General features: G+C 38.3%; 1 protein-coding gene across 1 annotated transcript in view; it reads right to left on the reverse strand.

Annotated features, from left to right (window-relative positions):
* ush2a (Usher syndrome 2A (autosomal recessive, mild)) overlaps positions 1–15322 on the reverse strand; it is a gene marked incomplete at both ends in the record, with an annotated part of 196702 nt that overhangs the window by 124526 nt on the left and 56854 nt on the right. Inside the window, 6 exons of the mRNA XM_080028654.1 lie at positions 4921–5044; positions 5518–5624; positions 10674–10821; positions 11322–11497; positions 12602–12883; positions 15082–15229. Coding sequence (XP_079884780.1) covers positions 4921–5044; positions 5518–5624; positions 10674–10821; positions 11322–11497; positions 12602–12883; positions 15082–15229 — 985 coding nt within the window. The remainder of the gene's footprint in view (positions 1–4920; positions 5045–5517; positions 5625–10673; positions 10822–11321; positions 11498–12601; positions 12884–15081; positions 15230–15322) is intronic.

Consider the following 15322-nt stretch of genomic DNA (forward strand, 5'->3'; position numbering starts at 1 on the left):
AGTCCCGGCACATGGAACCCTAACACACACTCAAAAGGATTTGACAGGAATATGTAATATTCTGAACTTTGCTGCAATGCATTGTGCTTTCTTTCAGTACTCCAGAAAGTGAGTTTCCTCATGTCAAGTTGTGTTTACGAAGAAAGCACTTTGGATCAATTATTAAAGAGGTCCAATTCAAGGCACACAGTTGCCACACAGTAATGGTGTTAAGCATCGTAGTTGCAGTCGAGAGTTCAATGTAAACAGGATTTTTGGTTTTGGTTCTGGTAAGGTAACGTTGTCTGTGTGATAGGCAGGGACAAACTGTCCACACATGCTTTGCCAAGGTGTCTGGTCCAAATGTACAGCATTGAATTGACACTACTCGTGCTCAGCATTACTTCCTTCAGATTTCCCCACAGGACTTGTGCTACTTCACACTGACAACCACTTTGGAGCCATCAACAGACAAACCTGAGCACACATCATGACAGGTGTCTCTGTTACACACACACACACACACACACACACACACACACACACACACACACACACACACACACACACACACACACACACACACACACACACACACACACACACACACACACACACACACACACACACACACAATTCGGCATGGGACAATTGTCGTGGCCAGAATAATTGCGATCAACGATTTTATTCCGATAACTAGACAAATAACTTCACCACAATGAAAATTATTGTCAGTGTTTATAAAATCTTATATCTTCACAGCTGTACAAATCATCTGTCAAACACAAAACACCAGCGCCTTTTTCACGCATTATACACATGTCAACGCTTGATGTTAAACAGTGGATGAACACTTGATTGTGAACGAGTAAAGATGACCTTATCCATTGATTGAATTTCAATTGTATGTATTTTGTACAATGTGCTCAAGAGAATAGTGGGAACAATGAATATCCACACCAAGTCTCATGTCAATTTTGCTATTAGATGTCAATTTGGCATGCGATATATATAACTTCAGCCAAGCCTCTGGCCAGAACATGAAGCCATATAAAAAGGATCACTTTAGAGACCTTTATCAATGATCATAACCTGTGTTGTTTTGCAGTGCTGTTGTGTCAAAATCTAAACGTTTTATTTTTCTTCATGACTGATTAATTAATCAATGTGCTGTAAAGAACATGTTTTATGACCTACAAGTACATTACACCAATTATATTCACACCATCAACCCTAGAGTTGTTACTTACACCATAAGTGAGAAGTATATTGTTTAAATGAACTCTTTTCTAAATTAAACATTTTGACACTTTATGTTTATTGTTCAAACCAAATGCACCGTTTCTCTCCCTCTCTCTCTCACTGTGTGCCTAAGTGAACAATGAGGATATAATATTTCACAATATGTAACAGGTAGCAATATTCAGCCATTTCCAGTTTTAATAATGGTCTTATTTATTAGGTAGTATTGTCCACGTGTTACTCTATTGTTTCTCCTCTCTGTCTCAGTAAACAGTGGAGGTTGTGTGCAATCATCTACACAACATAACCTGAATAACTCCAGTCATGTTAGCTCTGTGCTGGCATTAATCAGAGCCTGGCATATTAATGAGAGCGCGGCAGCTAGCTAATTACACCCATAGATTCTGCAGCAGCCCATTAAATATACAAATGACAGAATTAAAGAGCCCAGCCTCTTCTGATTAATCTTTAAATGGGGAAAAACTAATGATGTCTGTGCAAACTTTCCCTTCACACATTTCTCCCCCTCTCCTCTCAACGTCAATGCCTGGCAATCAATCATATTAATTAAGGAAAAATAATTTGTATCATTTAACATTTCCCTCTTTCCTGCTCAGTTGCTGCAGTGTTGCTGCAGCATTGTACTGTGTTAGACGTGTCTGGAAATGATCCATGTCTATTTGTTCCTGCATTCATTTTTTTCTTGCTAACTATGTTTGGGATGTTTCATCTCTCTTCATTTACTGTGGCTTGTAGCAATACATCCGGAGTTCTGAAAATATGAGCAGGCCATCGCCCTCATTCCAATCCGACCATTTCAGACTCAAATAATTGAGAATTACAAATGAGGAGAGAAGACTATATACCGGTAATCTGTTTTGAACCAGCATCCATTTAAGTAGATTACTTAACAAAAAAAGTCCTTAATTCAAAGATGAACTAGGAAGTCAAATCATAAGGCTTTAGATACCTTGACATTACATGTAAGATGAATGGACTAACATGCATTTATGGAAAAGAGCACTTACGGGGGTTTCATATCAGATGATTGGGTATGGTTATACTCCTGATTTATCTTAAGTAAGATTCAGTGTGACCTCAAGTGCCCTAAATTCATTCAGCATTAAAAAGCATCGTTAATCAAATGTGAGCAGACTTATCATTTATGGAAAAATCCACTTCTATCACAATAATTGCACATGGAAAACAACCTATGTGGCCATAAAATTACAGGTGAAAGGGCACATGTCATGTTAGTTTATATGGTCAATCTTAATCATAACTGAGATTTAACATGTTGACCCTACTCAAAGATGTGCATAATGTTGATGGAGAAAAATTAGGATCATCTGTTTCCTACAAAAAGCCCATCAGGCTTTTCTGGAGGGATCAATGCTGCCCTTGGACAAAACAATTAATAAAAAAAGTTGAGTTTTCTCAAAAGAACCACATTTTAAAGTGATGCATACAATCTACATTTTTCTGGATTAAACATCATGGGTTCTTGCATTATGAAACTGATCAACAGAAACTATAGGCTACAACAAATCAACACAAAAAATGATTTTTTACAGTAGTCAACGTCAGAGTTAGTAGGTTTCAAGAAGACATCAACAATCGACGAGTCTGTCCTATGTGATCAATTGACTCCCGACGGGGCATTACACTGCATTACATTCATAATCCGATTTGGCTTTGATTTGTTCGCTGTTCCATGCGCTTCGATGGGAATAATTGTCTGTAGATGATGCTATTAGTATTGATGGTTGTAAAAGGGCGATGGTTTGAGGACCGCTGACACATTCATGGTCCAAAATAGATCCGGTATGAAAGTGATTGTCTGATCCATTACCCGTTATAAAGGAGGAGAGTGGATGAGATGAGAGGCACCATTCAATAGTAAAACTTCATCCTCATCTATTTGCAGGCGGTATTCCGAGAGATCTATTTACCTTTGTGCTGAAGGATAAGATTAAAACTATTTGTTGATTTGAAATAAAAACAGAGTGATCAGAGAGAGAGAAATGAATTAAAACCAGGGGCCATAAGTTAAAATAATAATACGAAGTATGACAGCTGAAGGGATTTTTAACATATAGCCCAACATGAGTTTTTCACTGATTTGCATTAGGACAACATTACACTGACCTACCACTCAGCTCCTAAAGAACACAGAGGAAATGATAATCATCCAAACAGACCCATATAACATTTTATGGAAGTAGATGTGTAGAGGACAAAGAGGAGGTCAGATAAATGATATCATTATTATAAAAAAGCTATTTGGGATCTTTATAAATCTTTGTTTAGTATTCATGCTCCGTTTCAACCACTTCATTTTTCACATTCATTCACATGTTACATGTTCCGACGGCTCACATCATAAGAACACACGTGTGGAGAAAGGGACAAAAGAAGAACACATAAGAGTTTATATAAATATCAGTGTTAATAGTCATTTATAAATTATTTTCTGATAATTAGGTTCCTGTTTCTGTTTAAATTCAAGTAAATAAACCGACTACTAGTGAAATCGAATGTCAGTTAAAAGTCCAACTAAAATTATATAATAAATATTGAATTGTTTACAAAAACATAGTGTATAAACATGGTTCTTTTCCGCCTCTAAGGAATTTTAAAAAATGTACTTATTTGTTTCTAATAAACAGATCATTTGATGTTATTATTGTGATATGAATAGAAAACGTTTCTATATTTCAGGGTGGCTTACCTCTCCAAATACATTCCATTCATTTTTTTCTCAATTTCTATGTGACCTTGAAAGAACCTTCATAAAAACAGTGTTTTTTTATTAACGACTTAGATGAGGTGAAAGATGAAATTTAGGTGTGTGTGCATGAAGACAAGCATTAAATACGTCTTAAACTTAAAGGTCACAGTAATATCCTGTGGCTTTCTTCAGTATTTGGAAACTGACAGTTTGCGGTGTAAGCTTCTAATATCAGATGTTCAATTACCATTGCATGGATGGATCCCCAATGTATGGGTGGAAAACATATTTTGTTATTTCAGATGGAACACGATTATGTGAAAAACATAAAAAGCGCTTTGTTGACTGGATTACATTTGATCACAGCCACATAAAGATTACAAATGAAAGCTTTTTTTTTTTAGAATATTCAGGAATTTATCACTAGTTTTAGAAAGCCATTTCCTTGACAGGTGTACATTTTTGACATTTTATGATAAAGTTTTACCATGGATTGGGAAGCTTTTCTCTATGATGCGAATTTAAACGTTATGTCCACACCGAAAGACAGAACTGGAGATACAGGGTTTGTGCAGGACAGTAAAGTAATCTTGTGTGGCATCGAAGAGCTTTACCCGCTCAAATCCCACTGATTAGCATCAGCAGTCATTAATTATGAGCGTCAGACTGGGTGATGTTCTCAGATGAAGCAGAACATGTTTGGCTGTGCAGCTCAACCCTCTAATGATGCTGGTAAACAGAAAGATAATTGTCCTTTAAGATGACTGGGGAAGTCATTCTAAAGGACTGTCACTACAAGACTGAGGGACTGCACTGAGATCACCAAACAACGTCAGAATACACCAACAAAGTCAGGCAAGTAGGAACGCATGTGCAGACATACTCACATATAGAGAATATAGCAATGCAAATAGACACTGTCACTTTTCTGAAACACATACAGACATCTGCAAATATCTAGTTCTTACCTGTCATGTCAGTGTTAACAGGAAGGGTGTCACTGGGAAACTGGTAGTAACTGTTTCCTGGGAATCTGGTTCCTCTGACAACAGGACCATTTGGGTCAGAGAAAGACACATCTGACCTCTCCACCTGGAAACAAAATTATAATATATAAATACATGTATTAAATTAATATAATAATCGTATTGCTACTTGTGATCACATGCTTCTTATATAAAAATCATAAACTTTCTTCATTTAACTTGAAGTAAATATATTTGGACTGACAATAAATAGTATATTTTCCAAGTCCAGCTAAAATTATGACACAGCAACAACACTTGAAGAGTCTACAGCCATGCTAGCTCCACTAAAAGGCTGTGCTTGAGCTAATTCCTAACGTCAGAATGCTAACAAGCTGTCCATGACAATGCTTATGTTACACAAGCATAAAGAATATACCATGTTCCACATGCACTTAGCGAACCGACCAACATTGCAATTCCTAGAGGCATGGTGGTAAGGTAGCATGGCTAAAACAGTGCTGGATTACATTTCTGTACACTTGTCCAGCACAGACATGTGAAGGCATGTACTTTATATAAGCCAATACTCATACAGACCTGGTATAGTGGGTGTGGTCCATTGAGTTGGGCTGGGGGGTCCCAGTCTATCTGCACGGTGGATTCATTTACTGGATGTAATCGAGGTGGAGAAAGTCCTTCAGGAGCTTAGGAATGAAAAGCAGAAAAGAAGTGAATGAAGATGCCTTCTGCTTAGCACATAACATTTTGGCAAAGTAGCACAGATAGCATACAGAAAAAAACATACCAATTTTGTGATCATTATCTTTGACAAAATGATTTTGTGTTCTTGATGGTATATGTATTTTTCCAGGAGAAACATGTCTTGTCATCTCATTGTTTTATACCTAATGTCGCATTTTGATTCAACAGAGGGTCAATTTAATTTCCGTCTTTCACTTAGATGTTAAATTAAATGTCCCTTTGAAACATACTGAGAGCTACTGGAGCTGCAGCTTCAACGTGTATTATAAATAAATCAACCGAAGACTGGCTGATACAACGAGAGAGGAGATATATAAGAATGAAGAGAGAAACATATCAAGTGATGGACTGGTGTAGAGATGGGAAAGCTGTGTGTGCATAAAGTGTCATTCCGTTTCTGTGAGTGTGTGTGTGTTTCAATAATGGTCTAAATGGTGGGAGTAAATTAGCACTCAGTGACACACATACAGACCATCTTTAGGGAGAGTTCTAATAGAGCTCTTAAAAGGGAAGTGGACAGCTTGTCTTAGGCGGCTCATCTTAGCATATCAAACCATAAATAACTGTCAATCGATAGCTTACCAGTCTATTGAAATTGAGCTATGGTGACATTAAGAACACTGACTTTGACTCACATGCGCGCACGAGCACACACACACACCCACACACACACACACACACACACACACACACACACACACACACACACACACAAGCACAAACACAAACACACACACACGCGCACAGTGCAATAAAACAAATGATTAATTTCGTTATCCAAGTAAGCATGAGTGTTTTTTTGTGTAGGAGAATTAGTGGAAGATGGTTAAATCGTAGGCAGGTAGATGAAAATGCCATATTGTGACCCCTTCAAGATCAAGATTACAATAATTGTATCTCTACAATGGGGAGTAGTAGCTTGTGACAGTCTGTGGGAAGCCTTTATAAACTAAGCCTCGCAGTATCTGTACATAAGGCAACAGTGCATCAGAGGGCGAGCCATGTTTCCTGGGCTTCTGACTGAAACGCTCTGCTGGTTTTGAGCTTTCATCAAACTCGACTGACCTCAGTGAACAGGGGTGTCCCTGGGTGATGTCGTACTGTGAGACTGCAATTTTACTGAGGGTATTATGACCGTTTCACTCACCCTAGTAGAACTATTGTCACCTAAGATGACAATGGACATCGGTTAACACAGGGACGGTGAGTACTTTACTATAAGGCAACATAGTTTGGCCTCTCTTTCCAGATTAGTCCAATTCCCATTCTGTAGTGTTGGTGAGGATAATTAGACTATTTTCACTTTAATAGTGAAAATCAAAGCACATAAAGTGTGTTTCTGTGTTATCAGTTAAAAGTTGAAAGTTGGAGTAACTGGGAGTTGGAGTAACTTACATGTGTCTTAAGCGAGAACTAGTTGTACAAACAGATTAATTCCTAAGTATCAAGTATGAACATTAAGCTAGTTTCTTCTTATTTCTCTCTAAGGCGAAATGACAGGATCATGAATTAAATTTTTTTTTCAAAAGTATTATCTTTTTAGGTAATTTAGTATTATACTGCATAAACGTATGCAAGTTGTCGTCCAAGAGAACATTGTTTGTTGCGCACAACTGTGTAACATTACCTGCTTGCTTTGGCATGATGTTTTTGGCCTCTACTGAATGTCAGACCTTTCCTTCTTCATTTGTATAATACAAGCTGTGCAAATATACATATTCACATCTGTAATAATATTTCAAATGTTTTCATGCACTTATGAATTAATGTAATTAATACATGCCTCTGTGTTGTGATTTTCAACATCAGGCCTTACATTATTTAGCCTGAATTAGTTGAAAATAGCATGGCAGTGAACACCTCAAGGAGCAAGAGTTCATGAAAATAAAATACTGATTTATGAAAAAATATACAAAATTGTATTGTGACAAAAATACGCACAATAGGCAGCCATACATTATAACAGTCTGTAAAACACCTCTCTGTTCATCCTGTTTGCAGTAACAGAAAATGTCACTCTTTCGTAAACTAACTTTCTACACTCACCTAATCTTTAAAGGTGGATAGTGGCTTATGTTTGTAATGACAATGAACAACCAGTCTTCCATCCACTATACTTATAGTGCATATCAGGGAAAAAGCCTTACAAACTTTAAAATAATCTGTTTACATGTGTGGGTGTGTAATATGAGACAACCTTCCTTCCTGGTGATCGATGGGATTCTAATGTGTATTCTTTGTGTGTCATGTATTCATTTATTGTATCTACTTGTTAGTTCACTGAAATGTACTTAACACTGTGACACATTCAGTTTGACGAAAGCCACTTGCCTTATCGCGAGGGTGCTCAAACACGCACATTTACACCCACACAAAAGGTTAACAGTCCACCAGAAAGGTTAATTTTAGCTGCAGACATGGTAATGAAGCAGCTAAATCATGGGCCAGCTCCCAGGAGCAATTGTGCATGTGTGTGTGTTTTCTGTTTTTACAGCGACTGACATGTCTTAACAGGCTCTTAGAGTACAGTTACACCACGCACACTAGCACACCACTTATTGACATGGTGATCCCTTGCCATGCATATTTCTCTCTTCAAGAAGGGCCTTAGGCCAATTATGCGTAAATCAATAAAGTTCCTGTTCTGTTGAGTGGTGTTACAGTGTGAGCGTGTATGTGTGTATGTCTCTCTGTGTGTATGTCTTGTAGAACAAGCCTTTATGGATGTAGGATACATAAAACATCACCATCATCCCCTGATTAGCCACTCACTTTACGTCGTGATCGATAACTTTGTGGAAAGACACACACATTGAAACAATTGCAAATGCATCCACACACATGGACAGAGAGCTCACTCCCTGTTACGTCTGTCTCAGCGTGCACGCTAATGTTTAGTTATGTCCTTTAGTGTAACTCCAGTGGTTTTCCAGATGCTGTCTGCTCACTAACAGCAGATGGTTGCTGACTCTAATGGCCCAGCCTTATGTGTGGTAGATTTATCAGTGCATCAGTACCACGCTCAAGTACACCTTACCACGAGTGCCTCTTAATGTGAGGATCATTTCCTCCACAGACAGAGTTTAATTCAAGAGATATCACAATATTAATTTATGTTTCTGTAAAATAAGTTTTTAGTTTTTCTTCTGATTGTGACTAAAAACAACAATAGCCAAAGAGGCTACACATTGTTGCACGGAGAACGTTTTTAGGATTACACAACAAACGTATGATACAAGAATGTCTGTCGGAGAGGAAATCCACATGAACTCAAAAAACACAATATTCTGCAAAAACCGCTACAGAGTATTTTAGTATAGCATAGTATATAACAACAATAAGCACTTTCTTTTATCTCATGATTACAGCTCATTTGTTCCCTTTTTAGACGGGTTAAAGAGGTAAACTGTATTACTACAAGATTTAGGGGATATTCATTTACGGATATCTTGTTCATTTACGGATAGATTATGCTCTAAAATTATAAAATATTTTCTGTGAACTGTCCTTTTGAACTGAATAAAAAAACATTATATGAGGTTTGGAGCCTTAACAGAAGCTTAACACCCAACGGAGTAGCACATGCTATGCAAATTGTTTGAGACATAAAAAAAAAATCTGCCAAACGGCATATGCCATTATCATTTCTTATAGTTGAAACAAGGGACATCTTTGGCATTGGATGAAAGAAAATGGTGGCAACAGATGTGGCTGTTAAAAATACATTCAAAAAGTCAACTGGGTACAATAAGCCATATATTGTACAGTATTACAGTCAAGCGTAGTCTTTGGATTCTCTTGAAATAAACGCTGTCGCTGTTTCAACAGATGTAGCCATTAAAAATACATTTAAAAAGTCCAGCGATTACAATATGAGGTATCATTCATCACAATAAACACAAGGAAAGACTTTTTGAGAATTGTATGAAATGAAAATATTCGCTATGTCAACAGATGTAGCTGTTCAGAGTACGTTCAAAAGGCCCAAATCCCTCAGCAAGTATTTATAGATGAAAGTTTTTTTTCCATAACCACTCAGCGCACTCATTGTCTATTCACTTAAAGGCATAGACGAAACAAAATCAAAACAGGAAAAAACATAAAAAGAGCAGCAAGAGAAGACACCGCGAGTGAACAGATGGACAAGTTTGTCAGAGGGTCAAGTGTGCGTGTGTATATTTCAGAGTGATTCAAGTTTCTCTGCTGCCATGTGCTACTGTGTTAAGGTAAAAGTGCCAGGCAGAGACAGACGAATGATGGATTGAGCGGAAAAATGTGAGAAAGCAGAAGACTGTCAGAGAGAAATAGACATGGATAAAGCTATGGAATAAAACATTGTGTGTGTGTGTGTGTGTGTGTGTGTGTGTGTGTGTGTGTGTGTGTGTGTGTGTGTGTGTGTGTGTGTGTGTGTGTGTGTGTGTGTGTGTGTGTCTATGCCATGCTGCACTGATCAATTAGTGCTCATATCAGTCCCATAGATTTGTGCCTGAGTTATTAAACACAGCTAATTCATTCTACTTCCATAATGGTTATAAATCCAAAGGAGAGAGAGATAGAGACAATGTATGTGTGTTTCTTTAACTGTGTGTATTTGATTCATGGCCAGCAGGAAGTGTGTGCTATGCCACATTTTTTCTCCTTGTAATTAACAGTAAATTGTTTTTACTGCCGAGCGCCATGAATATCCCCTCTGGTTACCACGACCAATGCTGTCGCCACTCAAGTACCCAATGACAGACTGTGTGCTTTTGAAAGCATGTGTGCATATGTCACAGGCTCATGTTGCAGTTGTTATAAAGACACTTTAATGATTCAATACTACAGATAAGTAACAGCAGTTTAGTCACATGCTAATATGTATGGACATTATATTGGTACTTTCAGCATTTCAATTGTTTATGCCAGGTTACCATAGTTACTCCCACTTTGTTTTGATGCCATATGTAAAAAAAAAAAAAAAAGCATGTTTGTCAGCATGTGTGTTGTTTTACCTGCTGGCAGGGTCCGCCCTGCACTTGGCAAACTGGTGATGCATCCTGACTTTGTGCAGAGTGTAACAGTGAAGTTGTACACATGGTAAGGTTTCAGTCCTTTGGCCACATAAACCGGATGTGACACTGGTTCCGCCCTATGTAAGACCTGGAAAAGAGAGATTAAGAGGGAATTAAAACTTGCGAAAATCAATCAAGTTTCATTTAATTAGGGAAATAAAGCCATGGAAGTAAGGAGGAGAGAAACAGGAGTTAAACCAATAACCTTAGTACTTCAACACATTTGTTGCAGCATCTGTTCACATGACCTGACACGTCATACACTACTACGGTTGCATGATTAATTGTGTAATAATTGTGACCATCAGGCCGGATGTTAAACTAACCTGTTGAGAAATCAGTTTGATTTTGTTGTGGCTGACATACTGCTGTACCAAATTGAACTCATATCCTTAAATTGTCCGCCCATTTCAAACTGGTCAGTTACATACTTGTTTATTCTTCTTTTGAAAATGTTAACTTCTGCTGCAGGTGAGAGCAACTATAGAGCTTTTCATTCTAGACTTCTAATTTTTGAATGTAGTATTCTACTTGTCCTGCTCATTAGTTGAAGGTGCATGTGTTTGCGTGTGCAGGTGTATGTTTTACCTGATTAACAAGTGGAGGAGCATAGGGATTGTTGGTCTGTTCAGTGAGCAAGTTGACCCTATATTCTGTGACCTGTCCTCTGGCGATGATCCCTTTACCCTCAGCAGAGCTCCACACAACTTTGAGGCTGGTGGCAGACAATGCAGACACTTCTGGAGGAGCCATCAATTCTGGGACTGGAAAACATGGCCACACACATATGCTTAAAAAAAATCAAACAAAATACTTAATTTGTAATTAATGTTACAGGCCAAATATTGACTCCCAGCAATGTAGGAATGTCAGTTCAATAAGTGCAAAATGTATAAAAGTCTAAAAAGATATGTTTTCTCTTAAGGTGTATGGGTCCGACATGAATTCCTTACATGCTGCTATTTTTGGTAAGTAAAGGTTAAACTACTGAACTCTGTAATACAAATGTAACTGATATGAAACCTACGATACGCTATGATATTGCGATCAATATGACAATATCATTATACAATATTATTGGGGAATAAATGTATACCCCCTTTCATATCGCGGTGGACTATTTTGCGGTATACCATTACATCCCTACTCTGTAGTGAATTTCTTCAAATTTTTGTTAATTAAAAATTTGGACACAAAAACATACATTGGATATTGCGACTTAGTGGATATTATATGGACTTAATGGATTTAAGCATTTCTGATTCTACGGTTGTGAGAGTCACCATTACACGACAGATTAGAGAGAAGGATTCTTTTATTCCACTGTTGATGGCATCGAGCTGTGAAATATGCTGTGAAATGTGATTCACGGTAGACATAACCACAGCTCATATTTTTCCCTTCTTACACAGCACATGTACGCGCAAAACACTGACACACACTGCACATTTAAGATGGTGTTATCATATGCTTGTTATCCAGACACATAGCTTAGAGTGATGTTGGAGGCAATCGTTTAGTCCTAATGAGCCATATCATCTATTTGAAATTCAAATTTCTTAATGAGTTTCCCCATCCCCCACATGCAGTTTTTATTTCCTCACTCATTCCTTGCTTCCTTTCTCTACATTCATTTTGACAAATGCCTGTGTTTTTTTCTTTTAATATTTTTTATAACATCAGCAAAGTTCTCTGTGGGACAGATTTTGAACCGAAACATGACTCGATTACATTTTGGTAGTTACTCGTTCTAGATTTCTGTTGTCTTTTTTTTTTAAAATATTTTCCCCGGACAACTTATGCTACATGCTGCATTTTCTGCTTGTGTAAAGGGGAGCAACTTCCAGGTTAGTACAATCTATACAAACCTCCCTCCATGGTCCGTGCCGTGACCCACCCCGATGTGACACTTCCTGCCGCATTGATGCTCAAGACTCGCAACTGATAGGTGGAAAACGCCTGCAGGCCCGCTACAATGGTGCTGTTCTCAGGGGGTGAGACTGTGCTCTTATTGGTTGATTGGGCCTCTGGGGAAACACTTGGATCCAGCCAACCAGAGCTGAAGAACACTCTCTTCTCAGCAGTAGGACTTGAGAGGTTCCGCAATTCCATTGGTCCACGTAGAAAGACCTCATACCTGGTAATGACACCTGTGCCGAAATAAATCAAAATAGCTTGGTAAAGTACGCAAGAGTACTGATATCTTCAACAAAAAACACTTTTATTTTTTTGAGCCTGCTTCATCTGTTTTTATTGAATAAGTGTCCCAGTGCCAATTCAGCTTCTTCAAAGCATTGCATTTTGTATTGGAAACGGTGGCCCTGCTTAATACTCATCCTGTATTGGCAACACTATGTCAAAATGTGCACATTCACAACAGTAATATTATTTTGAGGAACATCTAACACCACAAATAATGAGAAAGCCCTGGCCAGTGTTTGGCCCTGTAGTAGAAAACAGGCTGATAATGAATAAGGCCTGGCTGGTCCTGTTTAACTCTCTGGTGGAAACCAGGCATTTGCCCTAATCTCTAATGCTCTACTCTGTAAAAAGGAAAATGACAGTGTTGAGTTAGAATAAGGACAAAGCAAGCAGCTCCAAAATACAACAAGAGAATTACAGACCCACTATGGAATAGATGAGTGCCTAAATGTTTTTCGATGTACAGTATGTCGTTATAAAACAAAATATCAGTCAAAAGATTAACATGGAAACTGTTAAAATACCCCAGGTTCCCTCTCCTGACTTGCTCTCTTTTTTCCCTTTCCTTTACACCAATGACAGTCTTTATTCCTTACACTGCATTATTTCTTTCTTCAGGCTTATCTCCTTCCTTTCTCTTCCCTCTAATATTAATATAGTGCATCTTGATAAGGACGTACACTTCTCTCTATACAAATATAATAAATCAGATAATATAAAGTGGCATTAACTAATGGACATGGTGTTGACCAATCATTTATGCCTTTTCACTGATATATATGTTCCTCTAAAAGCCCATACAACATCAGCAGCTATTGATACTGGTATATTTATTAGAGCAGTTTTTCTCTCTTTGATGTCTGTGAAGGTTTTGCTGTTTCCCTGTTGGAATTAAATCAATGAAAAGCTACACATTTGCAAATCAGTGTTGAGGAGGTCTGGGCAATGATGCCAACCAGGCAAAAAGCTGGGCTAGCACAAAACCCCATTTATCCAGGAAAAACTAAAACTGGTGTTGGCAGATGACCGGCTGTGCTGCATGTAAAATTGATCAAAATTGATATTTTCCACCCGTCTGTTATTCAGTATCTCTTTATTTTTCGCAGTAAGGAATGACCACTTACATCAAAAGAAACATAAACGTGGACACGATTTTATTCATAGCAAAATGAGGCCAAACTGTGCCCAGCTGTCAAACTTCGTGGGCTCGTTAACGCCGGCATATAACTAATGTAAATTATTTTGTGGATACGGTGCTAAAGCGGTGCCGATTGCGGGCACAATTCTGCCGCAAATCACGGAGCTATTAGCAAGCACAATCCATTCTAAGTGGATCTGGCCCTAAGTGTTCTAAATGACTAAAATGAACTATGTTTCTAGTTGATACTACCTCTGCTGGGCTCAGGGAAAATGAAAGGGCTGGAACAAACCCAAATTAAAAAGGTGGAGGTGTATGTGTCAAGACTGATATGAAAATTGAGTCCAGTTGAGAACAATATCAACCAATATTTAATTAATGAACATGTGACTGAGAACAAGAAGGAAGGAGGCACAGAGATACCTGTGTAACAAGGCTTTGCATGACACTGGGAGGGAAACAGATTAACAGAGAGAAGAAGAGGCACAAATAGAGAGAGAACCCCCAGTAACAGGGCTTTGTATGACATTGAGCCTTAGAGCCATTACAAAGCTCTCTGGATTTACCAAAGGCAGTTCCAGTTCAGTGCATATTACTGTGTGTGTGTGTGTGTGTGTGTGTGTGTGTGTGTGTGTGTGTGTGTGCGTGTGTGTGCGTGTGTGTGTGTGTGTGTGTGTGTGTGTGCGTGTGTGTGTGTGTGTGTGTGTGTGTGTAGTAGTAGTAGTGTTAGTTGATTCTCATACTTCTTCACTGACACAGGACTAAAAGCTATGCTATTAGGCAAGTGTTTTATGTTAGTTAAAAATGTATGCTGTGTGTGAGTGTTTCTGTTAATGTGTGTAAAATTTGATATGCCATGTAACTGTAATATACTTACAATTAACACACATACATAATATGTGCATTCTTAAGACTATGAGTTTGTGAACAGATTGTGTCTGTGCATGCTTTTCTGTCATTGATGTTACATGGGCTATGCAGTGTGTATGTGTATGTCTGGAGTCATACCATTCGGCTGGCTGGGGGGCTCCCAGGAAGCATGCAGTGTGTGAGGTCCTGTAGCGTTGACTCTGGGTAGGGGTTGGGTTTGTGGGGGGGCAAAGGCTGTCAGAAGAGACAGTGGAGGGGTCGAAGTGCATCCCCCAGAAGAGCATGCCTGAAAACAAGGTTAGGATTGTGTCATTCTCATTTTTGCAGGCTGAACGTACTGAAAATATGCATTGGTGGAAAAATCGAAAAAAGTAGTTTC

This window comes from Ammodytes marinus (assembly GCF_949987685.1).
Source record: "Ammodytes marinus genome assembly, chromosome: 1".
Classification (NCBI taxonomy): Eukaryota; Metazoa; Chordata; class Actinopteri; order Uranoscopiformes; family Ammodytidae; genus Ammodytes; species Ammodytes marinus.